The sequence below is a fragment of the Neopelma chrysocephalum genome, unplaced genomic scaffold (assembly GCF_003984885.1).
Source record: "Neopelma chrysocephalum unplaced genomic scaffold, ASM398488v2 Primary Assembly neopelma1_63, whole genome shotgun sequence".
Lineage (NCBI taxonomy): Eukaryota > Metazoa > Chordata > Aves > Passeriformes > Pipridae > Neopelma > Neopelma chrysocephalum.
In genome coordinates this window covers 9982683-10009929 of record NW_020897720.1, presented here as the reverse complement: position 1 = coordinate 10009929, position 27247 = coordinate 9982683, and the positions used below count along the sequence as shown (strand labels likewise).

Below are 27247 nucleotides of genomic sequence, written 5' to 3'. Positions count from 1 at the left end.
TTGTAAAATCTGAATTTTCCGATTTTCCAGGGTCTTTTGCTTGCAAGGCACGTGGATTAAGACTGCTCCATTTTTTTTAGACCTGTGGATTTACACTAGTGTCACAAACGTGCTTGGACTCAGTGGGAGTTCTGATGGTCCTGAAATGGTGCTTGTGTTCATTGTTCTGCAGATGGGGCTGTATGAGAAGGGATGAAAAGAGTTTACATAATGTTGAGACTGGAAACAAAAATAAATTTAAAAAAAATTCTGTTTTAATTTCAAGTCCTGAAAACATTCTGGTGATACTGGGCCAGAGTAGGTGTAAAGTTGTAGTAGCAACTCTCAACCCAGAACACTTTAGATGGTACCATGTCCCCTCCTCTGTGAAGGAAGGAAGTTTTCTATACAGGGCAAGAGATGCACTTCAGGAACAGGACAGGAACCTTCTTCCAAGAAACCTTTCGACATTGTCCATCCATATCATGAAGAGGGGGAAAGACCAAGGTGCTGAGCTGGGAATTGATGTTTCAGGGTGATATTTGTACCCAGTGCAAGTTTTGCTTAGAATCTAATGGGTAACAAGTCAGCATAAATGATCATTAACTAATGCAGCATTATAGCAAATGGACCCATTATGCTTCATTCTGCTGCAGAGAGTGCAAAATAAATTCTGGATGATGGGACATATTGTTAGACAAAGAAAGAATTTCAAGGAAGAAAGAGCCTATGTTAGTTGACTTTGTTTGTTTAACAGGACATTATAAAAAATTATGATCCCAGGCTAAGTTATGGCATCACACACCATAAAAATACACAAGTTAACGAACCTATTTGTCAAAGCCAACATTATACCCAGTAGTTATAGCTTGTCTTAACACACTTCTGAGTTTCACAGTGGATTTCCCAAAGGCAAACATAACAGTATAAGGGAGAGAATCAGATGGCAGGTCAAGAAGTTTTTGTTCCGTATGGGCTAAGTTTGTGAGTTTTGACCCAGTGTCCCAACTGACATGATGGCTGATGGCAGACAAGAAACCCTGACAGGGGTAATCTGTCTCCTACAAAAACACCTCATGATGATGTTCTTTACACAAGACCAACTGCAGGAAAGGGCAGGACCAAGTGCAGCCCAGCAGGGATGGCAAGGCTGCAAGATGACTCCCTGTTCCTGTGTCTCATTGTGCACTGGACAGTAAACCCAGCAGAGAGCCCAAGCAGCAATAACTTGGGACTCCAGCACAGGCTCTGCTCTCAGTTCCCTTAGGAAATCCATAGATTTCAAAATCAACCTTTTTAATCTTTAATAGCCACAAACTCATGAGAGATTATAATTGTTGATTCGAGTGGTATTACTTCAGTGGCAGAGAGAGCCTGGAGTCCTGAGCCACGACTTTTTAAAACACACCCAACCAAAAGCATTAGGAAAGCAGTGTGTCAAAGTCTTCCTCAGTCATTTGCACTCTGGCTTGCTGAAAACAAGCTTTTGTGTGCCAGTATTTCCATGTCCTATGCAGCTGTGCAGATGTGGAAGGGGCTGTCATTTAATTTTTGTCTTCACAGCCAGAGTTGGTTCCTGAAGCTCATGTGGCTGAATATTAAAAATATCCCTGGTGTAAGCACAGACATATAGCAAATGTTTGCATCACTAGTAATCTCCAGGTAAATACTGTATGCCTTTCCAAAGGTTGTCTAAGAAAAGACATTGTGTTGTAGTGCAGGAGTTCCTTGCTGAGGTCTGGGATGGTGCTGTCCTGTCTGATGGGGATGTGGTAGCTCTGCAGGGCACAGCATCCAAGGGTGTGAGGTGCTGTGCAAGGCACTGGATGCAGCAGGGGAGGCAAAGCTGCCCTCAGGACCTCCCATCTGGCTCGGGAGTAGAAAGGCTGTGTCCTGGAGGCAGTGGGAGATGAAGTCATGGTTTGGGGATGCTGCCTTGTAGTTTCCTTTAGAAAGGATAGGTAGTTAAATTCTTTAAATTCTGCTGCTTGTCCCCAGCATCAGCCCTTTGTCCCATGACACCTGAGCCTCTTGTGAGAACACAGCCCATCAGAAGGCGAGGAGACACAATGGGGGAACGAGCAGACGCTGCGATTTCTAAATGAGGTTCCCTATGCTGACTCTGTTTCTGGGCAGGATACATCAATCTCTCACGTTCATCAGGTGGCACATTAGCTGAAAGAGGCCCTGAGAGAGCACAGACTGGCAGGAGCACGCTGTTCCCAAGTGGGCAGAGCGCTGTGGCTTAGGGATGACAACTCTTTTTATTACTTTTCTTTTAAAAGCAATTCTGCTTTCAATTTCACATGCAAACTATACCTGCCAGAAAGGAAACGAAGTAGCCTGTTGAGAGGAGTAGAAAATGAAGGGCTATTTTAAATCACATTTAAAAATGTGATTGTTCTGATAAATTTTTCTTAACCCTTGAGTCATAGGTAAGTACAGAGATGTTGGAGTTTCCCCTAAGCCTGAAAATAGGCTGACTGTTAGTAGTAATATAATTTTTTATGCTTTAAATTAACCTTTCTTCAAATTTCATTCTGCAAAAAGTGGGTATCTAATGTTATTTTACCAGGGAAGGGCCCCTAACTCAAATAGCCCTGGGTGATACCAGGTTGTCCCTTCTGTGGCCTATTTTTGTCCAAGCAGGGCAGGAGGATGCTTGAGGTTGCTCCATGTCTGTGCTGCTCTGCATTCCTCACCACCTTTGGCTGCTTCAGGGGTACAGGAAAGAAAATTTTTTGCGCCTCTCCTGTTCTCCATGGATGCAAAGGGGGAACCAGGGCTGCTGCCTACAGCCAGAGCCCTGCCTGTGCTGCCTTTAGAAATACTTGAGGGATTGGGTCTGCCTTTAATTTTCTCTTATGCAGGGAAAGACATATTTACATTTCCTGATCCTGTGCATGTTTCAGCCATGGCAGTCTGGACGACAGCTTTGATTTGCTCTTTGATTTTTCTGGGTGGCGAAAAAGGATTGATTCCCTAATTTAGCCACCTCAGTGGTCTACCTAAAATGGTACAGAAGCCTCTCTACTCCTGCCTGGATGTAAAGTGGAGAGATGGAGGAGGAACCACTAGTTAATGTAGTGCTTGTGCTCAGGAATTTCCTATTCAGGAGCCAAAACACAGATTTATTGTTCTGTTCCTGTGTTCAGTGCTCAGCACAGTCAGCAGCTTCTCTTTGGGGTACACTATGGCAAGAGCCAGAAATTCAAAGGTCCAGCAAAAAAACACTCTACAATGACCTACACATCTTCAGCAAGTGTGTAGAAGACTGAAGGAGCTAAAGGCTCTAATCAGACCCGAGCTGCAGCTTCGAAGTTTCACAATTTCTACAGAGCCAGTCACATCTCAATGAAAATCTAACATCCAAAAGATCCAATCACAGCAGGCTTGCTAGAACAATAAGCCCTAAAGGATATTCAGTAACAGGCATAGCTCGGGGTGTTGGATTTTTAATGATTTCTCTTGATGTTTGACAGCTGCAGCTGCACACATCTTGCTGCATCACTCTTGGGTGGGAGAGGTCTTGCCTGCCTGGCTTTTCCCACTGCCCAGGAGCATATTGGGAAGCAGTGTTGGAGAAAGAGGAGGGAACCATACTGCAAAAAATACATTTCTGTAAGGGGGGGAAATCGGTTCAACTCACTGTCTCAAGTTTCTGTGTCACCAAGAAACTCAGGTCCTGTATTTATTATTTGTATTACAGTAGCACCTAGAGGCCCCAAGTTGCTAGGGTTTGTAGAGCAATTTGTAGGAGATGGCTACTACTCCTATGTCATTATAAAATGATGAAAAGAGTGGGAAAGGAAGGGAGAAAAGTGACCTGACTGAGGTGTTACGGAGCAGCATAATAGAAAGTAAAGTTCTAGCTCTCCCAGGGGAAGCTTGTGCTGTCAAGCACTGGGGTCACAGCACCTCAAGAAGCTACAGTGCCTTCAGCTCAGCTGTCAGAAATGACTGTCTGCTCCCTTTTAGTCCTTCCTCAGCAGTGGTGTAAGTGAATCCATTTTCTATCACATTGCAGTGGATTAAGTCTACAATCATGACCTGGTTGAGGGCTGGTGGCATCTTCAGATGTGCTTGCTTGACTGTCTGTGATCAACTGTCCTCTCAAGTCTGAACCCAATTCAGTGGCTACGTTGCAAATTTTACACATAATTTTAGTTTGGAAACGTGTTTGTTACTTTCTGCCTAGACTATGGAATAGCCAACTGTCTTTATTCCAGTTTTGACATGCTGGAATTCTGTCAGTTTCTCTCTCTCTTTAGAAAAAGATTAATTTCTTGAACACAGGGGAGAAGAACCACTACAGACACAGCACTTCTGTGTGAAGTGTGTTCATATGAACATCCCCATGGCATGGACCAAAACAGTTTGCTGCTTCTCCCAGCAGGTGCAAATCTGGCATTGACCAGGTTGGGGAGGTAGAATGGAACTTAAATGTATATTTTTGATGCATTTGTTAAAATTCCTCTGAAATTCTGCTAGCATTTTTAGCAATAATATCTCTGTTTCTGAAGAAAGAGGTTTTGTTGTTACAAAACTGCAATCTCTGCCTTTCAAATGAAACAGTTAAAAACTATGCAGTTTCTTTTTCTTACCTAAAGTTTCAGCACCTTTATAGGAAATATGAGCTGTAATTTCACTGTTTTCCTTCTTTAAAATATATTTCAAAAGGAAATCAAACCTCAGCACATTCTATAGTTGTTCAAAAGAGTGCAGAACTGGCAGTACTACAATTTGAATCTTACCTAAAAGCCTGACAAGAATAGGAGTAATAGGTGCAAAGTCTCTATTTATTTAGCTCCAGCCACCATCAGATCTGAATTTATCTTTGATCGTCCTTATGCAATGCAGATAAAGAGTCTCAACATTTTGTGACTTGGTAACACGAGCACAAGGTCCTGCTCATTGTCCTGCACAAAGCTGGGATGCACAGTGACAGTCTTGGCAAAGCCCAGCAGAATGATTGGACCTGAAGAGACCTGCAAAAGGTATTGTCTGGTCAAACATTTTTTCCCAATCTTTTCACTTTGTGTCATCCTCGTTCAGGACAAGTTCATTACAGAGATTAACTCTCTGTTCTGTACCCATTTCACCCTTGTCTGCTTTCCTGATCCTGACTAAGGCAAAGCCAGCAGTGATGAGGAGAGCCCTAATAACTCTGCCATCTCCTTTTGAGTGTTATGTGATGCTCCTGCTGTTGTTAAAGATAGAGCAGCAGCACTTGATGAGACCTTCTATCAAAGTGCTTTGAAAGCCCCTTACGAAGCTCTCCCAGGCTGACAGGCATTTTAGTGAAGTCCTGTGCTTTTTGCCCTCTTACAAGTATTTTCTCTGTGGAGTTGTTCTGTGAGAATCCTTTTCTTTGTTGTTATGAGAAATGGTGGCAAGAGAAAAGGGATGCTTTTATTCCAGACTGATTTGTAGACCTTTCAAACAAAGGTGATGCGGACATCCCGGAACTATGGGCTGTGCTATGGCTCTGCTCAGATAACTCAGCTGGAATTTCCTTCCATATTGGAGAACTCTCTGCCAAGGCAGCACTCTTCTGGCACTCTTTCATGGTTCTCCAAACCAGTCAGAGTCCATGCAAGCACATTTGGTGTAAATGCCAAAAGATTCAGGTCCTGTTTCACAATGAGCAGCCACTGACCCTTCTCTCTTGTATTTTCTCTTAAACCAGGAAGTTCTGAGTCCTTTAACCATTTAACCATCTTGTTGCAGCCTAGACTAGAGAAATTTGAAAGGATCAACCCCAACATTAGCCCATTTCTAATTAGCCTCGTTGCCATAGTGACTTGGAGGGGGTTTATTATCAGCAGCATGGTAAACTGATGGAACTGTGCAACTTCTTTTGCAGCTGGGGAACGTAAAAAGTGAAACCCGCATTGAATCATGCTTGCAGGGCTGACATTCAAATCACAGTCATTGTGTGCTCAGAAGAAATGACTGTCACTCATACAGAGTGGAAGACGGGGGGTGCAAAGAAAGAAAAAGGAAAGAGGAAAAAACAACCTATCTGAGGCATTAAGATGAACATTAAAATGTATAGGTGCAAAAGAAATTCAGATATCTCATTTAAACTACAAAAAAAGAGTAGAGGAGTAACTGACCCTGAAGCAGTCAGTACTGGATGTGGATACTACCTCCTTTATTTTCATATACAGAAGAGCTGGGATATTCCCAAGGACTTTCTTATGAGGAACATGGAAACGTACAGAAAGTGGCTTCCATCCTTTATTGATATTGATATTTCCTTTTTACTACAAAGAATTGAAATGTGTGTGTTTTCGATCCTGAATGTTGTCATGGTTACAGGACTACTTGGATGCTGCTTTTTGCACCCAACGACGGCTGCCCGCGGGTGCACTTTGAGGCTGGGGATGGTGGAGACCACCCAGATCACTGTGGGGTCTGGCTGGAAACAGCATGACCTGGAGCAGGGATTCCTTGGGATGGATTTAATTACAGGAGGAGGGATGGAAATCGTGTGATCACACTCCTACTACTCTTATAAATGCCTACTAGGTAATGCTGCTGAAGTACCTGCTCATTCCCAATGTGTATCTAGCCTTGAATGTTTCTGCCTAAGCTACTCTTTCACCTTGTGGTTTGACTTAAAAGCCTTGTTCCTATGGATCTTAAAACCAGGGGCTTTTTTTTTCAGCATAGACTTCACTTTAAGCTGTAGTCCACAATATTATACAAAGCAAAGCTGCGTGAAGGAGAAAACACTGGTGCCAATCTCCATAAGGTCAGTTCTGTTTGTGCATCTCATGGAGAATCTCATGTCTGCCTGCAAGATCATGTGGTAGACGCACTGTAGAAGCTGTTGACTTTTCACTGAAAAATGACAAATGAAATATTTTTGGCTGAACTCCTCCCTGCCCATCTTTTTTTTTCAGATTTTTAGCCAGGGTTTTTTGGGTTTCCAAACCTATAGAAAGGAAACACTAGGAAGAAAATTATTTTCTATGAAATGCAGACAGGCAGAAAACGCCAATTTTCTGAGAGGATTTTTCAGTGAAAGGTTGCAATTTTCTGTCAAAGGCATCTTTAGTTTTTTGCCAATTGCATAAAATGTCATGTCTTAGGTCTTGCAGCACTTTACCCCACACAGAGTGCAAATGGAGACTCATAGGATATTAAACTTCTTGTTCATTTATTCCACCCAGAAGTGGTTTTAAAGGATCTTTGTGAACAAAAGACAGTGCTGGAGGTTGGAAAACAAGCAGATTTGTGCCTTTTCGCACTAAGCTGATACATGGCCTTGTGCATATGAGTGTCTGAAGTGCTTTCTCTCCTTTTACTATAGACTGTCAAGTTGTTTGAATGTAGGTGTCTGTACCAAACCCAGTACAGTGTATGCTCTGCAGATATACTTATGTTCATGATGATCTGAGATGGAGGGGTGGGGGAGGAAATAATAAATGAACATGGGGGGAAAAAGAATGTACAAACCAGTATTTTCTGGAAGTTGAAGTTTGAAACAGTGAGGTTAGTCAGTGAATACACACTAATACCAAATCTCAACTCACCACTTGAAGTAGGAAAGCTGTGGGTGGAAGTAGATGGGAACAAGTGGAGTGCCCTGTTTTGATGGATAGGCTTAAACATGACTGTAAAATCTACAGACAGCAGCAGTGCCATAGTTGAGCCTCCCACTCCTAACTCACCTTGCCTAAGGTTACAGGCTTGTCTGAGTGCCTTGTAATTTACTGGTGCATAGGTATGGATGGGCCAGATTCCCTCATCACCTACTCTGCTTTGATGTTGAAAGAGAATTGTCTAGTAACTGGGGACAGCGAAAAAATCCAAATCTGATTAGGGCTAAACAAGCAGATGTCCTGAATTCCTTTCCAAAAGGGGCAATGGACACATGAAAAATGTTTTGTGGGGAAGAGGCTTTGCCCTACTGGATAACCCTGCAGGGATTGTGTAGCAGCAGGTGACAGGGTGAGCACTGTTCGCTGCCAGAGATACCTTTGCACTTTGGCTCTTCCCCTCACAGCTGCAGCCCCAGGTTGAGAAGAGCCAAATGGAGGAAGGACATGAGTGGTTTTCTCCATCTCCACGTGCTGGGGGCCCTTGTGGAGGCAGCAGGTTGGCATGTGGCCATGGATGTCGGGGCTCCATTTCCATCCCTGCTGCTACCGAGGCTCTGAGCGCAGCTGGGTCTTGGGCCAACTGCTCCTGTCCTGGAGCTGCCTTCATACACCTCCCTGTGGGAAAGGTGTTTTGCTGCAGAGGGTTGTTACAGTGCAGGGATCAGTGAGGAGGGCAAGGGGACACGAGTGATTGGTTGCTTTCGCAGAGAATTGAAAGCACATCAGAAATAGAAGCAGCATTTAAATCGAGAGTCTTTTTGCTTCTTCTCCACCTGGTGAGCCTGGGAGTTACAGGAGGCTGTCACATGGTGGAGAATTAACAATTCTGATGAGAGACGCTGCCAATTTGAATTGCTTATTTGGAGGCCAGGGTAGGAGGGGTGTCCATTAGTGTGTCTCAGGGATTTCCTATGCCTGCTCCTGGACCGTCATTAAAGGCACAAAGCAGCTGAAGAAATGGGTTCAAAGTGCAGATACTGGTATATGATACCCAAAAGACCTACTTTTTTTTTTTTTTTTCCTTGAGCTAACCTTACAGCAAAGTGCTATCAGACCAGCTTACACTGCTCGTGCAGTGTGTGGGGCTGCTGGTGAGACAGCAATGAGGACAGCAGCAACTGCAAGCCACTTTACTGGGAGGCTGTGGCTTGCATGACTACGAGGAAGCAGCTCCTGTGGGGGTGCATGCCCATCTTCATTGCTGCTGACAAATAAGCTGCCATAGGGGAAAAAACAGAAGCTGAGCTTTGTACTGAAGAGCATCAGCCTCAGAGAACTCTTGAGACTCCCACTTCCAATAGGAATCTTTCACAGTAACCTGAAAGGTCCTGTTGGAGGTAACAAAGTCATACGCTCCAACTGGTCAAGCCATCAAGGCATGTCCCCTTGCCGTCCTTCAGCACTAGTCAAGTCAGCAACAATGGAAGTTCCTGCCTGGCTTCCCATCTCTCCCAGGGCAGAAGTCACTTTTTGTGTCCCCTTCCCTACCCCTGACAATATGCCCTGGCTGCCAGAGCAAGGGTGTCTGCCAAGTTACTGAAGGAATAATGTGTGCATGAACCTCACCGTGGAAGCTCAAAGCTTGTCCAGAATTGGAGAATATGTTGATTGCCCGTATAGTTTTGCCATACATGTACATCTGACTGTGGAGAGTATCTTTGGACCACTTCCAATGACTAGTGTGTTGGAAAGGGTACCACCAAGTGGGTCCATGTCTGCAGTCATCAAAGCCCTGCTTCCTGAAATTATCACAACTGCCTGGGGGATTTTTATATGCAATTCCCGTTAATTAAAATTAACAAATACCAGTGGGCATCTAAATTCCCTTTGTGATTTTTGATAACTAAACCAACATTCTCTGCCAGAGAGAGAGGTCTGTTCAGTATCTTTCTCTTGAGTTCAAATTTTCCCTTGGGTTTGCTTACACATTCCTTACAAGAGACTGAAGATTTCTCTGGAACAACCCCCGCTCTTTTATAGTGCTGCAGTGACACAAAATAAATATGAAGTGAGCTGATTATATTCCAGGAGCTATGAGATACCACGTGTCAGATCCAAAGTGAACTGACCTTTCCACTCCCAGGTGGACAGCTCTGACCTTTTGTGATGCTGATGAGAAGTGTGGAAGAAATCATGATTAGGGGAAAATTGTGCTTTATTAACATAGGCAGAGCACAAAGAACCCATCATCTAAAGACCTGCCTCTAGGTGGTGGGACACGAGAAAGAAAACCAAGATGTGTGTCCGTGTTGTATGCTCATTATGCACTAATGGGAACAGGACAGCAGAGCTCAGGGGACAGCAGAGGTGTGTGATGGGGAATTATGCTTTGCTGTAGAGGCTTTCTTGCAGTGACAGTTATAGCAACAGCAGACCAGGATCCTACTGGCTCAAAGCCTCTTTATAATGCCATTTTAAAGAAGTTATTATTTGACAGAGGAAGGCAGGAAGTCCTGGTACCTGCAGTAACACCCAGTTGAGTCTGGTAGGTTTTGCCTTGCTAGAAGGTACCAAGGAGCTGTTAATGAATAGGGACACTTTTTGGGGGCATCTGCTTTTGTCACGGTAACTGTGAGGCACAGACACTCCCCTTTGCAGGTTTGGGGGGAGGAGGGGAGCAAGAAAGATTTTTCTTGTACAGCAAACATAGCTTCAGAAAGTGAGGAGGTTGGTGGGAGGGGAGGAAGGGTGGGGGGAAAGCAAGCAAGCACATATTATATTCCAACTGTTTCCACGGTGACATTTCATAATCACAACTCTTGGGAGAAAACACTTCATTGCAAAGCTGGAGGAGGGAGGACAGTTTTGTGGATGCAGCCAGAGAGGGATAGCTCTCCCAGCACCTGTGGCTCACCGTCCAGAGGACTTGGAAGCCAGGGGCCAGCTAAACTTGTGAGGCTGTAGCAAAAACCTGGGGCAAGGAGTTTAGATGCAAAGCAGTTATCGTCATCTCTGTCCTTTTATTTCAAGGATGAACATTTATAAATAAATGTGATATCATCACACTAGATGGGAAATCTGAATATCTACTCTTTCTTGGCAGGAAGAAGGAAAAGAGAGATGTATGTAAAAAAGAGCCCACAAGATGCACATAGCAAGGCATAGGCAAATAGCTGAAAGCAGCCTGTAGTTAATGAATTAGGTCACCAGGTCTTTGCATTCCACATTGTCTTTCCTTTTACCCTCAGACCAGGAGTGAGCAACCGTGCAAGTGAGCTCCAAGCAGATTGAAACCTGCCTTTTCATCCCTAGGGCTGGTTGCACAGTGCCCAGAAGAAGCTTTGCTAGCAGTGAGTGTCACAAATCAGTCGGTGGCATGTTATTCATTTTACAAAGCACCATTTTCACCTGAATCACTTCCAAATGTCTGTGGTTCCCTGTGTTGTTTTAGGCACTGTACCACTTGTCATCATGCTGCTACAGATGGCAATAGCTCTTGGGGGCTTTCCTATGAGACGTAGGCAGGGGAGGCAAGGGCTGTGACAAGTACATGAGGTTTTCATGTTTGGGGACTTTCCTTCAGTTCCCGCAGCAGAAAGCCACACCATGGGTTTCGGTCCCAACCCTCTTGCAGGTTCTGTGAGTTTAGGCAAATTCCTTCCACTGCCAGTCTCTCAGATGGGATAAGTGTTCTTTTTCTTATATCACTGATCATTAGCAGCTGGATAATCAAATATTTCTGTGGGCAAGGTGACATGAGGCTGTAGCTTGATTGTGCTGCTTCGCAGAGCTTAACAGGAGTTTAGATTCCTAGAATTACATGACTCAGTGCAGTTGCCCAGTGGTCCCAGACTGCATCCAAAGCAAGTATACAGAGATGTATGTGATTTTTAAAGAAACTACTGCATCTTTATATTCCTGAAAAAAAATTCTCATTTGCACACTTTTTTTTTTTTTGACTGAAACTCCTCAGCTCTGTGCCCTTTCTGTAGGACTGCATGGAGCAGCTAATGATCTGCTCTCTTGTGATTCCCACTTGCTCTAATTGCAGACATTGTTACACTGGGTTGCAAACTTTGTGGTGTGCCAGGTGACAGGGTGTTTGTGTGCTGCTCCTTCTGTCTTGATCCATTGTTGGGAGTACAAAGGAAGTCTGGCCTTGTGTTTGTAATACAGCACTGATCTCTGCTTGTGATGTACAGAAAGTCTCGGGCAAAAACCTTGGCGAGTACAGAAAGTCTCTAAATATGGGACATCTCCAGAAACACTTGGTGTAACAAGGCTTGTATCATCTTTCTTATCTCTCCCTTCCCTGGAAAACAGGATGATTTTCTGAAAAAGGACATTAATTTCATATTATATCCTTAGCTCTCTGCCATTTCTGTGGTGTCTAAAGGATGAAGAAGAGAAATTATAGATAACCTACAGATCCTCATGCACCCACTAAGCTTTACAACTCTTGGTCCAAATAGAGCAGCTTAAGTGATAGCTGAGCTGAAGACCTTGCTATTGAGTGTCTGCAACAGGCAGTTCCCCTGCACCAGCCTGTTGCACAGAGGAGAGCTCCTGCTGCTCCCCTTCCCCCTTTAGTAACCCATGTGTGGATCTGGCAGCAATGTCCTCTGGCAAGTCATGGTGACTGGCCATGCCATGGAGGGCTTGGATGCTCTGACAGAGAAGTGAAAAGATGGGACATTCCACTGCTGGACCTCTGCAACACATTTGTAGAAAATGACTTGGTAGAACTTAAAAAAATCTTTTTGGAGCTATAGACGAGGACAAAAGATGCACCCAATGGAGTGCCTCTGGACCAGGCAGTGCTTTGACTACTGGATCTCTTCATTCCCCATTCAACTCCTTTCAGCTGATTGGCACCAGTCTTTCCATTCTCCTCTCTCCAGCTCTAATGATTTTCTGTGTCCCATCCTGAAGCCTCTCTATTTCTCCTCAGTAGTTTCTCCAAGAATGGATGCGCGGCTGATGACAGTTTATTCAGAAACTCTGCAGATCTCATTTTATTCCTCTTCTCAACTGAAACCAAAAGCATTTTGCTTTCACATTCTTTCAGAATTTAAACAACTTTTCATATGAAATTACATAATGGTATTTTGTATTGCAATGGGTTTTTCTTCCGACAGTATTTTGAGGGAGTTCAGGTTATTCTTGCAGGGTCCACATGTGCAAATCTCCCTCTCTGAAGATTTTTCAGAGGTGTCTATCTCTGCTGAGTTATTAGCCCTTGTGAAATCCAATCCATTTAATACATACAGACTGCAAATGTGCTACAGACTACGTTGTGTGTGATAGGCAGGCAGGGTGGGATTTCATGTGACTCGATCCAACACAGAAATTGCCATTTTCCTCCGAGACAGAGCATGGGTAGAAATTAAAGAATGAGGAGAAGTGACATGAATATCTGTATTGATTGCAGAAATTGGTGACAGAATGACACTGATAATTCTGGTGATTTTTCAAGTTTTCTCCTTTGTGCACAGACTTCCCCCTTCCCAGCTGGTAGCTGGCAGCCTGCTCCAGTAGGATGTGATGTAAGGACTGGAAATTGGTACTTCTTTTCTTGACTCAGATACTCCAGTTCAAAACTTTGAGTCCTTTGACTATTGGAAAGGCCAAGATCAGCCACCCTAAAGCTCAGCCCACGTGTTTGTTTATCTGGAGTGTTAGCAAAGCAGCCTGGGAGTGGCACAGCCAGATGGCAATGATGGGATCTTTGTAAGGCTGATTGAATTGTGGCAATTGCTGCTGCTGCTGCGTTTTGGGGATTTTTTTTCTTCCTAAATCAGCATCCTTTTTGCTTCCTCATTTCACGTTTGTTTTCTGCACATCTTGAGTTTGATGCCAGGGATTAAAAATGAGGGTTGATTCGTATATCAGTATTAAACTGCATAATCACCTCAGTCATTATTTGACTTCATCTGGAGCATTCACAATGTTTTGGGAACTTTGAGTGAAAGGAAACTTTATCATTAGACAAAACTTTAACATTAGACTCAACTATCGATAACCAGAACTTCAGACTGAGGTTGCATACCCTGTGTCTGGCTTTTCACAGCAAATAATCTCCTAGCATGTATTTTCAACATTTTTTTAAATGCTTATAATTTATTTGTTCTTCCATTTGATGAGAAAATAATGGGGCAACACAATCTGTAGCAATAATCTGGGGGGATTTATATTCTCCAACAACGGTAGACCTACTGTAACTTTAATATATTACCAGTAATTTCTGCTTCCTCTGGCAAGGCTTAGAGAAACATAAGGTGCTTTAATAACAAACAGGGATCCACCCACAACTCTGATTTATCTTTATGACTCAGCAAAGAGCGTAAACTGAGACTAGGGCACAGAATGATTCTATAAGTAGTTATAAATCAACCATTCACTGGGGGGGGGGAAGGAGTGCTAGCAGCATTCCATGTATGAGGAAGAGAGTGGTTTGAGGCTTGCAGATGGTAAAGTCTTCTTTCAGGGAAGTCAGTAAAGAGGTCAGCAGGGATTGATCACAGAGAGGTTTGTAGTGTTTTCATGAATGCCCATGTAGGTGTTTACCCAGGCAGGGCTGTTTGCATCATTTACTATCAGAAATGTCCCTGGTTGAGCATGTCAAGTCTGTTTGATGGAAGCAAACCCACCATCAGCAGGTCAGCTGGATGGTGGGACAGATAACTTTAGAAAAAAAGTTGCAGATCTGAATCTGTAGCATATTTGACTTGGACTGAGTGTACAGGTTACATCCTTTGCTGACTCCAGGAAAGATCCTGGTCCCATTGTGCCAAAGGCTGCCCACCCAGCAGTGCTGGGTGGCAGCAGAGTCCAGCTCGTGGGACCCCACAGCCCTCACCAGAGCACTGTACCCTGCGGGCGCTCCCACCAGGGCACAGCTCCATTTGCCAGCTGCTGCTCATGAATTTCCAGCTGAAGGGTTCACAGTGTTTGCAGTGCCACTCTGACTGACGGGTTTATCTTCCAGTCCATTTGCTTACTTAATTATCCCAGAGTGAGAAAGAAGTTATTTCTTATAAATATGGTAATAAGTGGATCAGGATGTCAAGAGAAGCACATTCTTGTACAGTGTGTGGAAAAAGCCAACTTTCCCCAGTTTCAGTTCACATCAGGCTTCCCTCATCAGCAGTCAGTAAATTAATAAACAGTATCTGGTGGCCCCCAGATGTTTGGCATCAGTCAGGACCTGCTTGGAGCTGTCATCCTCTTGAGTGTTGTCTCTGTCCCACCATCTTTGCAATTCAGTACACACTGGAAAAGGACGAAGCTCTTATTTCCCTTAACTTCTCTGAGTTGCTTCTGGGATGTCAAAACTTTTCATTTGACAGCTCCAGCTGCTGTATAAAGGAAAGAGGGTCCATAGACATCTCAGGCCTAACTCATTGATGGAGGGGAAAGATTTTCTGCCTGACACCAAACATTGCTGAGGCTATTTTTGCAAAGGAGAATCTACCAAAAATTTTCAGATGAATACAGTTTGTAAATGCTGGTCTTCAGTGGTATAAAAAGTACAAAGATTAAAGATCGAAGCAAGTGCCTGATGTTAAAATGAACAACATACACACACGGGAAAATGATGGTAAAGAACTTGAAGTCTCCCTATTTCCATTTCAGTAGGAATTTTCTCAGTAAGGATGAGTGAAGGGCTAAAGGCTTAGCTGCAGGTCCAAAATCCCTGTGCAGGCTGAGACCTGCTTTAGAAAACAGGATGGGAGTGCAACGGGCTGCAGAGATGCCCCTGTTCCCCCCCAGCCGCTCCACGTGCTGGTGAACATCCCTGAGCTGTGCTGCCCGCTCCTGCTGGGTGATCCTGGAGTGTGTGTGAACATACAGCACATGTGCACTTCCCTAACCGTGTCTATCAGTGTCATTTCGGTGTGGGTGGCACCAGTGACTGTGCATATGTTTGCTGGGTGTAGGTGTGCTGAGGGCTATCTGCACACAGGCTTCCCAGAGCGTCGGTGCTGTGAATGGAGGGAACTGTCTCACCCCTTTTCCTTCTTGATTACTTCCACATTTTCCTCACTTTGAATATCTCGAGTCTGCCCTCTCAGAGCCTGTGCTACAATCATTCCTTGAGTGTCACATTATCCAAAATAACAAAATTGAGGTGAACAAGGCAGGGAGAGAAATGCATGTCACTCCATCAGCATTCATTTATGCCAAGGCTCTGTGAAAACCATATAAGATTCTGCATTGTTTGGAGTTTATTTAGATTAATCACTATAATTACATTTTGCTCTTTATAAAAAGCCTCCTATAGAGATTGTCCAGCTAGAAAATAAAAGGAATTTTGGAAATAGTTATTTGAATAGCCTCTTTAAAGACATTCAGGAGCATCATGTAAAACACAGTGGGCACCGGGGGAAATAATTCTGCTGGGAGGTCGGACGGATGCCGAGTTCTGTTGATTTCCTCATTTTTCAAGGCTGGAGGCTTCTGCATGTGAATGAGTCCTTTGTTTTTCCAAGGCTTCTGGTACAGAAATATATCTGCTGCAACAACCGCTTATTTTCTATCCTGGAAACAAAAGCTCTGATAGCGAAGGCAGACCATGCTGCTTGGGTGGACAACTTCTTGCCATGCAAAGCAGAGCAAAGAGGAAGGTGGCAGACATCCTTCTCAGAGCCAAAATTCTCTGGCTCTAGGCAAAACCTTGGAGCAGAAATGGGTGAGAACAAAGGTTCTCGCCCAGTACAGCAAGGTCAGCCCCAGACAGAACACAAGGGGAACAGTAGCTCTGACATAGTCATTTTCTTATTCTCACGTCTGGCAAAGATCTAAAGTGAACCAGCTACACTCTTTCAAGATGCCTTTATACAATTTTTTTGAATTGGACAGAGTTTGTTTGGCTTTTTGTTTTTTCTAGGCCTGTATTTACTTAATTCTTTACACTCAGTTGCATTAATTAATCCCACAAAACCTGTTGTATTTTCCCCGTTGACCACCAGATGCCTGGCTGTCCCACTTATGTTTTAAAAACCCTTTGGGAAAAAATACAGGTTTTAAAAAAACTCCACTCCCTGATATCTGCAGTTGCTCCTGATTAAGATGGCACTGTGCAATATACTTGGATTCTGTATTGAACAATTTTCATTGTTTTCTGAAACCTGCAAGGAGGAATAAGATCCTTCAATTGTTTTTAGGAATCCAGATAATTCAGTTGTGTTCTTCTCTCAGAAGATTGGTGGATTGATCTGTGTGTCTATTGTGAATACTCTTGTGAGATTAAAGAGTTTCACCAATTTCCCAATACTCAGTTTGGGTATTAGCCAAAAGTTCAGAAGCTATATTGCTTTGATGTTGATTTAAAGAACCTTCAGAGCACATAGAGTTAATTCTGAACATCCTTATGCTAAGAGACTCTGAACAAAATGTTGTTATCTATAGGGAAAAAGGAAATGAATACCTTCTTAAAATAATGATCTTATTACTACTTATCTTGTTACACTGTGGTGAGTTTCCCCTTGTTAAGCCACCTGCATTTTGAGAGGTTTATAGACAAAAGCAGCATTATTAATTAATGCGACTGTGCAAGCTTTCTGTAAGCTATTATAATATTTTATTGTTATGGCTACTATTATTGTTATCAGATAGGCTGTTTGGGAGTTTTGAAAATGTACTAGCATCTTTCTGTTGCTCTAGTTATCCTTCAGTGCCTTCCTTCAGATCACAAATGCAGCTGTTTCTATTAAATTCTGGATGGAAAGCAACATCCCATAAAACCTATCAGCAGGTTATTTTAGCCTCGAATCAGTATTGCTTAAATTATACAAGGAGTGAAATGGAGGTCTGATGAAGGTGCTCTTATCAACAGCAGATGTGAATCGTTTGTGCTTGAATATGACTTTGGGCTGATGGTCACCCAGGCAGCGAGACGGCATCAGAGTGTCCTTTGGCCACCTTTAACTGCCCCGAGTGCCGAACAACTGCTCTAATGAACCTGGCACCCAGAATCATTGCCTGGTCACCTGGTAAAGGGTGGTTTGGAGAAAAAGGGAGTCCATCCTAGAAGGATATTTAATTGCTTTCCATAAGGAAGATGCAAATCTTCTGGGCTCTGTTTTTTCTCTGTAACTATACGTACCGCCCTTGTAAGAGGCCACAAAGTTTCGGGCATCAGTGCAACTCCTCTCTTATGCAAGGTAAAGGAGCACAGTTCTGTGACCCCACATCAGCTCTGGCATTTACATGGGTATTTAAGCATTTTATCATCCCAGAGGTCATAGTGAAATCCATAAAACTGTCTAGGAAGATATTAAAGATCCCAAACTCTCATTTGCAGAGGTTAAATGAAGGCCTGAGGATATGAAGAGTAGTATTATCCCTGCACCATAAGGTTATCACAGAGTCACAGAATATGCTGAGTTGGAAGGGACCCACAAGAATCTTTGAGTTCAGCTCTTAGCCCTGCAGAGGACCATCCCCAAGAGTCACACCATGTGCCTGAGAGTACCATGTCACACCTGGACCCTGTGGCCAACAGCGAACATCTCCTGCAGATTTTGCAGGCTTGGTCACATCCCATTTTGGTTATCCAAACCTGCAGCGTGGTAATGTGTCCAGCTCTTCCTTATGCAGGGGCAAGTCTTGAGCTTTAAACACTAGTCACCACTCTTCGGTGTTATTCCAATTTAACCAAATGCTTTTGGAGATGGGGAGTGGTGACCAGGGCAAGGGACCCCACACCAAACCAGAACACATGACATCCAAGTCCTATTTCCAATTCTGCCCCAAACAGCCTTTTTACTTTCCATTTCCTCTTCAGCATGTAGCCCTTGTGTGTATCAAATCAGAATCCCTGGGCTTGGACATGAGCATTCACGTTCTGGCACAATTTGACCCCAAGTTTGGTTTGGGACTTCAGAGGGGAACAGGCGAATTTCCTTTCTGAGATGGCTGTGGCTCTGTATTCACTACAATTCTTCCTCAAAAATTTCTATACCACAACTTGTGCCTAAGAGCTGTTTCTTGTTGTTTCTACTTTTATTGTTTCTCTCCCCCCCTTTCTTTTTTTGAGCAAAGCTTCTTATGGTCAAATAAGCTCCAACCTCACTAGAACTGCCACAAAACAGCTCCTGCAATGATCCAGGCTAAAATAGACCCCTAATTTCAGAAGCCTGCCCTATGTGATGGTGCTGGAGAGCACAGATTCCTCCACATCCAGCACCGAGGTGAAAAGCCTCACAGACTAACAGTAGGCAGGAGAAATCAACGAAAAAAATGATGGGGGGGGGAGTTTCCTTTTTTAATCCTTTGGGTTCTCTTGTTTGTTGCTCTGAAATCCTTCCTCCCCAGGCACGTTTGCAGGATACGACCCTCTTTGTTATCCTAATGAGCCGGCTGTAGAGAGTGATCAGTTCACTCCTGGACCCAGGAGTGAGAGCCCAGGTTGGGAAGTGATGGATCAGAGGCAGAGGAGTTTCATCCCTTTCTCTAGAGGAGTTTGCCACCTACTGATTCACAGGTTCCTTTTAGCTCCTGCCAAGACAAGTTGAGGGGGAAAGCGGGGAATTTAGGGGTAGGTGGGGATTGCCCTTAGAGATCTCAGTCAGGACCCCCGGCAGGAATAGCCGAGGTTAGGGGGGGATGCGATACCCAGCTGTTGAGCTCCTGCTGGGAGAAGGGGAAGGAGCTGGTTGGAAGAGCCTGGTGTGTGCGTGTGCGTGTGTGTTGTGTGTGGCGGGGGAGGGATGTGGATGAGGAGCGGGCTCTCTTTCTTTCTCTCGGGGCTCAGTTAATCCTGCTGCCAGGCGGTGTTCAGCGGCAGTCTCAGCGCTGGATTCTGAGCCAGGGAGACGCGCATCCCGAAGGCGCAGCGGAGGGCAGGCGAGAGAGGCAGCTAAAGAGAGCAGAGCGGGGGAAAAATCAAATCTATGCTTGGAACTGGGCTTCTTTTTCGCCAATGCAAAAGGGAATATGCAGCACATTTTTGCCTTCTTCTGCACCAGTTTCCTAGGGGCGGTGTTAGGGGCCAATTTCCCCAACAATATCCAAATAGGTGAGTGTGGGGCTGGGGATGGTGGTCCCCGATGAGTGGGTAGGGGTGGAAAGGGGGCGGTGGGGGTAAACTGACCCATTCATGTGCTTGCAAAGGCAAAATATGTGTGTATGTGTGTGAGAGAGAGCGAGGGAGTGAACTGCGAGGGCTGGATGTGTGCGTTGGTACCAGCTTTGCCGGAGCAGAGATGGATCAATTTGGCTTTGGGGGAGGGGAAGATTGGGAATAAATGCCTGCACACACACCAACACAGAGGGAGAAAAGTGCTTCTGAAATGGAGGAAATACGGAAAAAATATCTGTTTCTTGCTCTGAGAAATGTCTGGGCTGCCATTGTGTGTTGCTGCATTTGCAAAATCGGCGGTTGCACGATACGTTTTTGTGAGGATGCCCTCATCTGTAGGTAACTGGGACGAGAGGTAACAAACAGACGCTCTTCCTTGTTGTTGCTAAAGAATAAGGGCAAAGCTACTGGAGGAGGATTTTACATTGAAGTCTCTTTCCATTTCACGCCACTTGCTTCCCCTGCACACCAGCAGTGCCTGTTTGATTCCTTTCTCCCTTCCTGTAACTTCTCAGTGCTCCTCTCCCTCCCTCTCCTGGTTTATTATTACTCTTCCGTTGATCTTTATTGGTGGTGGTTTGTAACCTAGCCCCAAATTCCCTCGCCGTGCATGCCCATTTTCTTTCACACCTCCCTTCTCTTTACAATGCCAATCAATTGCTAATCCACCAAGTTCAGGCAACTCCTGCCTGAGTCCAGCTGCACAATCGGTGCTTTTATTGCTGTTGATGCTGCATCTTTGTCTCCCTCCTTTCCTGTCTCCCCTTTACCCCAAATTTGTGCAACATCCCGTATTTTTTCCTTTTCAACTAACACATTTATTAGTCTAACTGGGCTATGAGCATCTTATTCCTCTGACACCCACGACTGGGGTGTGAAGTGGGAGGAACGAGGGACGTAGGGGGATATTGATACACAAATAGCTCTTTCCACACACAAAGAGATGCCCTCTATACTAAAGATGTGCAAAGTGACATTGATAGCAGGTCCTTGCACATTTGTTTCTTCTTCAAGTCATCTTAAGCATTCATACTTTCTGCTGCTTTATTTTAATTCTCCCTTGTTGCTAAGTGTTTTGTTTCCCTATTCCTAAAATGCCAATAGCAGTGCTCTCTTTAAATACATATAGATTACAAGACAGGCTCAATTTAATAGCATCTTTCTGGAGGCTGTGAAGGGATCTGCTGCAAGCCAAGGTTCCTGCTGGGGGAGCAGCAGGAAACTTTTCCTAGGGCCAGGCTATTGCTGCACTTTGTTACAGGTCCATGGTGGAGGAAAGGCTCTGAGCCTTAGTCCAGCCTGTTTCCAGTTCCTATCCTATTTGCATCATTCTGTGGTTCTGGGCTTGTCTGTACTTATGCTTAGATTGATCCCTTTTGGGGTCAAGCTTTCAATTTCCTGCCCAATTTGAGTTTGGCCACTGTCACCTGTCAAATATAGGGCTTTTTTCTTTTCAGCAAACCTCCAGTAGCAGCAGTTGTTTGGTCATGGGTCCCCCATGTCAGTCTAGCTCTTGCAGCCCTGTCCCCATCCACCCTGTTGGGCCAGGCTCAGCCAGGCTGCCCCGTACCCCAGAGTCCCATAGCATGAGGGAACCCCTGCAACCCTTCTGTAGCAAACCTCTCTTTCTAGTCAGGATGGTTCAAACTGAGCCTAATTACAAGTGAGGGGAGATTGTACAAGACTCTGATTGTACCTTTAGTAAGGTAACATTGACAATGTTGCCATTTCTCTGCCTTAAAGTTATGGGGGGTGAGGAGTTTCCAAAGGCCATTGATTATCCTGATCCTGCAGGCTGCTCAGCCTGGGGATGCATCAGGGCTCCTATATGTGATCCAGGCATTACATAACACACAAACTAGAAAGGTTTTCTGCTCCCAACCTGTCTGCAGTGGGCACAAAACCCTTGGGTCTTGCGTGCTGGAGGGTTTCCAAGTCTAGAGGCACTCCCTGGTCTGGGGAGCTGTAGCCTCTGCTCACAGGAATATTTTGAACTGAAGAGGTTTCTAATACAAGTGTGCTTAAGACCTTTCTTCATATTGTTTTGTTTTTCTCCCCAGGGGGGTTATTTCCTAATCAACAGTCGCAGGAACATGCAGCTTTTAGGTTTGCGTTGTCTCAGCTCACGGAACCTCCCAAGCTCCTTCCCCAGATTGACATTGTGAACATCAGTGACAGCTTTGAAATGACATACACCTGTAAGTACCAGCGTTCACCGTGCTCTGCCTTACTTTGGGGTCTTTATTCCTGACTGAAGTTTGTTTCCTGTCTGAAATACGAGATATGTTGCTCCAAATGTGCTACTCACCTTTAGGGTCCAGGCAAGAAAACCCCAAACACACAGACAAAGGATTTCTGAATCATTTTGTTTTGTGCTAAGGCACAGGGATGAGGTAGTGCTGCAGTTATTCAGCATGTCCAGTGTTTTCTCTTCCATTGCATCCAAAGTGGTATAAACCCCCCAACAATTCATTTCTTCTTGTTTCTCTAACCTCTGCCCAGCTCATTATGTTAAGGTTTCATTCCCATATTTCCCGTAGCTGTGGTGTACAACAAAGGCACCTCTTTCCACCCACAGAGTGCACAGAAGTCTCTGTTTAGTGTGAACAGCTTCTTCCTCAGTCCCAGTTTAGCCATCTGTCCTCGTAATTTAAGAAAGACCTAGCAGAAATCAGCAGCTTGGTGCAAGCAGAGTCCAGATCCACAATAAGGGGCACTGCTAATAATGACAGAGAAGTAAGAGAGTTCTAGTTTCAAGAAACAGTGAAATCATTGGCTCTAAAAACAAGTATTAAAAACTGAATTTGCACCACAGAGTTGATCCTAGGGTGTATCCGCACCCAGCTAAAGCCACAGCTGTGCTGTTCTTGTTATATGATATAACTGGGGAAAGAAAAAACTGGTAATGCCAAAGTTAGCAGCAACAAACAAGACCAGGAGAGAACTAGATGAAAACTAAACCCATAACACAGCCCTGTGGTTGTGTGAGAGCTGTTGCAGGATTTGCTTCCCTTGGAAAAGAGGTGCTGTTCTGCGGGAAAGGGGCTCCTGTACCGACAGGATGTGATGCACAAAGAATTTCTTGGTTTTACCTGGTGTCAGACACTGCTGACACTCTTTGAGCCTGTGAGTGCATAAATGGACTGTCAGGAGGGGCTGGAGGAGCCCTTCCCTTTGTAGAGCCTCTTGGATTGTTGTTGGCTCACGTCCATTGTGTCCTCTTGAGTCACTGAAACATCCTCTCTGCGCTTTAGTTGTGTGGAGAGTGGGGGTAGAGGTGGACACAAACGGCTCTGTCTGCTCAGAAATGCCAGAAGACAAAAAAAAAGGGCCAGAAATGTACAAGAGGAGAATTATTAGGGTTTTTGAAGAAAAAAAAATAATAAAAAAGGAGAGTTGTGATATTTTCTGTTGGAAGGTTTGCAAATACAAGATTTCAGGAATTTCCTGCCCAGTATGATATAGGAGGGGAGTAACAATTTGGCCACACTTTCATTGCAGTATCTAATGACATGTCTAAAGATTTTCTATTTTCCTTAATATCCCTCCATTTGCCAACTACAAGGTTTCCATCAAGGAAGAGCAACTATTTCAGCTCAATGCAATGGCACTTTCTTGGCAGGAAAACCAGACAAATAGAAGAAAAAAGACAGACCTTGTATCTATCAAGGGAAAGCGTCACCCACCTGGGGTAGAGTTGCTGACTGTGGCTGGGGATGAGCTATTTCAGTGCTGAAAGCAGGAAGAAAGCAGAAGCTGTAAGAATATCACTCAGATAAATTCTTCACCTGCACATGGCTTTCCCTCCCTCTCCACCCCTGCCACTAATGGTTTTGTTTACAGCTTCAGTAGCAGGACCACAATACTAGTTATGCTTCAGAAATCTGTCATTAGTAGCGCGGGGGCAGGGGTGGTCTCACAAAAGCTGAATGGAAGCAAGACAGCCTCCCAAAGGATGTTATATTTGAGCTCTATGTAGGGCACATTGTCCTAGATCAGACCAGCAGAGCACTCTGCACAGTCCAACTTTACTTGTCCTCGTTTTTCTTCTCTTATAATTAAAAACTTCCTAAGTTCTTCCAGACTATGGAAGGCAGCATTTGTTTTGTAAGCACAAAAGAAGGTGTTATTCCATATACCCCAGGGGTGAAAAAAAAACTCAACCCCCAAAAACCAGGCCATTAGGAGACCTGATTTTTGTGCTTTAGGGCTGAAGTAAAACTTTTGTCAGGAATTAGCTCATTCCTCATCTTCCAGCTAATTCCCTTCCCGGTTGCCAAGACTAGATATCAGCAGAAAGATCTGTTTATTTACAGAGAATAAAAACCTTGCCCACGCAGTGGTCCTTATCTTCTGAGAAACGACTGGCCATGCTACCATTTAAAAGTACCAGTTTTGTTCCCATGGAGATAGAGAACACAGCATTTCCCTGCAATTGGCATTACCTGTTTCTTCGACAGTTAAGTCAAAGATGTTTGTACCCTGTAAACCTGGTGCTGCCCCTATCTGGGTCTCCAATAGGCCATCTGAGGAACACTAGTAGATCCCAGCCCCACTGCAAATCCTGCTTTGTGTTAGGATCTGGCCTCATGTGCTAAATGTAGTCCTTATGGCAAGTGCCTGCAGCAACATCATTGAAAATACAGAATATACATTAAGAATCAGTTGTGGGAGCAGAAGGGAAACCCTTGTTGGGCAGCTTGCAGGGTGATGCTGAAGTGGTGGGATGAACTGCAGCACAATGACAGCACCCTGGCTAAGGAGATTGTGTGCAAAATGTATCTCAGCATCAACTGTGACACTGTCTACCTCTGCCTGACACGTATTTGCTTACTGGCTGGGATGAGCCAGCTTTGGCATGACAGTGGGTGAAGTTACACGACGTCCTGCCCCCATTAGTGCCCAGGTAACGGCGCCCTTAGTGACGTGCTAGTGATGATAGTGGATTGGTAACAATAATATCCATCAAAGTGATAAATCTGGAAAATAGCAGGAGGCTGCTGTTGTTGCTGGGCTGTCACTGTGACAGCCCAGCAATAACTTTCGCATTTCTGATGCTTTCAGCTGTGAACTTTTCATCATTACACGGTGATTGTGAATACTCTGTGTGGGGAAGCGTCGATCCACAAGTCCTGTCTCCCTGCGTGTAACACGTAAATGGATGATGATTTTAAGCAAACCGTTATCATTAAGAAATTAAAAATAGGTTGTAGATATAACATGTGGTAACCTCCTATTTCATGTGTGTGGTTGATGCTAATGTTGCTGCAACACCGAAACATGGGCACATTTCAATAACTGAAATATCTTCCTGAATTCATTCCATCCCACGGAACAGCTGGTAATGAACAGGCTCTGTGGTTGCAGCTGGGTGCGTGGTGGGGCTTACCCATATGAAAACACACACCAGCCACTCTGAGGGTTCTTAACTAAAGGTTAGGAGGCTTTATAATTTTGTGATGTTTCTTCAAATGCCAAGGCAATTCTGTAGGGGGAAGGTGAATTGAAAGTCCTTCCTGCAGCAGAAGTACACAGCAGTGCCAGGTGACTGTAAAGGGTAAAATGATGGTGTGGTGTAGCTGAAATGCTTACCTAGTGACATAGCAGAGCAAAACCCTTCTGAGCAGCTTTAAAGACATGTCCACAGGTTCTGTCTTCAGCCATGTTTGGAAAAGAGCTTTACAGCCTCCACACAGTCTCTAGCAAACTCTGTCATGCTGGGTTTTGCCATGTCTGACTGCACTCAGGACACACCCAACACAGCAGCGTTGATGCTGCAAGTCAGAGTGGAAAGGAGTGGGAATAGGCCTGCTCTGTGCCAGATGTGAGGACACAGAAGGTCTGAAGCTTAGGAGAGAGCTTCAAATTCCTGTCCCTGGGAGGTCTGCAGTGGATGCAAGAACCATGTACTGTTGGCAGCAAAAGGATGACAGACTGCTTGCTTGAGACAACCTGTGTTGAGAGTAGTTTCCTCTTATTCTTCATCTCAGCCTCCAATTGTGCACATGTAATGCACATCCCCATCCTGTGCACAGCCCAGCTCCTCAGGGGATATGAATTATTTCAGCCACAGCTCCATGGCTTTATTTAATTTGTGGTGCAGAAGCTCCTGCTTTCGGCCTCTGGCTGAAGTTCCCAGGTGAGCTCAGCAGCATCAGGAGACGTGATGGCTGCTCTCACTGTCCAGGGAAACCGATGGCTCAGTACCAGCCTTCCCTGGTAGTGCCCTGGGGACTGTGCCCTGTGAGCAGTGCTCACACAAGGTGAGTCACTAGCTTGGTAAATCTGTCTCTGCAAAATTCAGGCCACTTTGCAGGGATGACCAGTGACTAAAATAACCCCTGCTCGTCACTGAGCCCTGCGGCTTTGCTGAGGTAGCTATTGGATTTTGCGTGCTTAGGTGTGGGGCTACTGACAAGGGGCATTCAGGAGCTGCCCACCTGAAACACAGAGGTCTGCACAGGATAGCAACAGGATTTTTCAGCTGCAAGAAAACTTGTAAAGAGGCCGAAAAACAATGAATTATTTATCCCTCTCCTTCCTTGTATGCACAGATACACTTACTATGGGGTCCTCATGCTGAGTATGGACTGTGGGTGCAGTAGAATATCAACAGTTGAATCTGTTCTGCAAATTAGAAAATGATCATGTAGTTTGGATTCTGTTCATATTTTATGAGGGCCACCCAGCACCAATTAGAGAGGGATTTGTAGTGATCACTCACTCTGTGCTTATGTTCTTATCAATAGCAGCAAGCTTACATCCAGATCAGCTATGAAATGAAGTATTTCTTTTTCTTCTTTTCCTTGGATACTTACATATATAGATAGAGTATTTATAGAGATTGCTTTTTATCTCTTAAATTACCTCTTAGAGGCAGGAAGGAATAGGCAAGAATTAGAATGTTCTCAAATGAGGATCTAAATTTGTTTTAATTAAACAATTACTCCGTTGGATTTAAAGGAAGCTTTTTTGTTGACAAACATACGATGGTCGCCATTTCTTGTAAAGGTGTTGTTGTAATCATTCCAGCAGCAATCAATTAAAATGCAATTTTTATAATTAAACTTCCACAGTCTAAATAAGCCCAGCCCTGTAATAGTTGTGGTATTGCTAGACTTGTTATTATTTTTGCAGTGTCAGAAACCTCATGTAAGTGCTTTGGGATTTTTTTTTTCCCTGCAGAGCTGAGGATGCTCGCTATGACTATTTAATATGAGTTAAGCCAACAGAAACATGGATTTAATGATCAGATGCAGTCTGATTAATACAACATAGGTACTACGAGGAAATACATCTCCTTAGATTATGTAATAGGAAAAGATGTGATGCAGGCAGAGGAATCACGGAGCATCAATTCACGTTAGACCAAACTGTGGTTAAGGTTGCTCAGTTTCAGGCAGGGATGGCCTACAGCTTTCTAGTAAGTGTGTGTTTGTTTAGTGAGATACCAACACCTTGGAGGGTCAGCTCCAGCCCTAAGGAGTGTGCTGATGGGTGAAATCCTACCAAACAGGAGGGAGCAGGTCCTGGGATTGACACCAGCCTCCTGTGCCCAAGGTCTCTGCAGGGCCCCCAGGGTGGGTGCTGGGTGCTCAGCAATCACAGTGACCACTGACACTGGGAACAG

The 27247-nt window shown here is 44.4% G+C and overlaps 1 protein-coding gene across 7 annotated transcripts in view; it reads left to right on the top strand.

Annotated features, from left to right (window-relative positions):
• The first annotated feature begins 18966 nt into the window (after positions 1-18966).
• Positions 18967-27247, top strand: part of GRIA1 (glutamate ionotropic receptor AMPA type subunit 1) — a 120242-nt gene continuing 111961 nt past the window's right edge. For 2 of the 7 annotated variants that reach the window (XM_027682938.1, XM_027682936.1), the window contains exons 1-3: positions 19000-19020; positions 19307-19554; positions 21678-21815. In XM_027682938.1, the coding sequence (XP_027538739.1) occupies positions 19473-19554; positions 21678-21815 (220 nt within the window). In that variant the 5' untranslated portion in view covers positions 19000-19020; positions 19307-19472. Of the gene's footprint in view, positions 19021-19269; positions 19555-21677; positions 21816-27247 lie in introns of those variants that run through there. The other 5 variants (XM_027682937.1, XM_027682935.1, XM_027682940.1 and 2 more) reach the window with 4 other exon arrangements.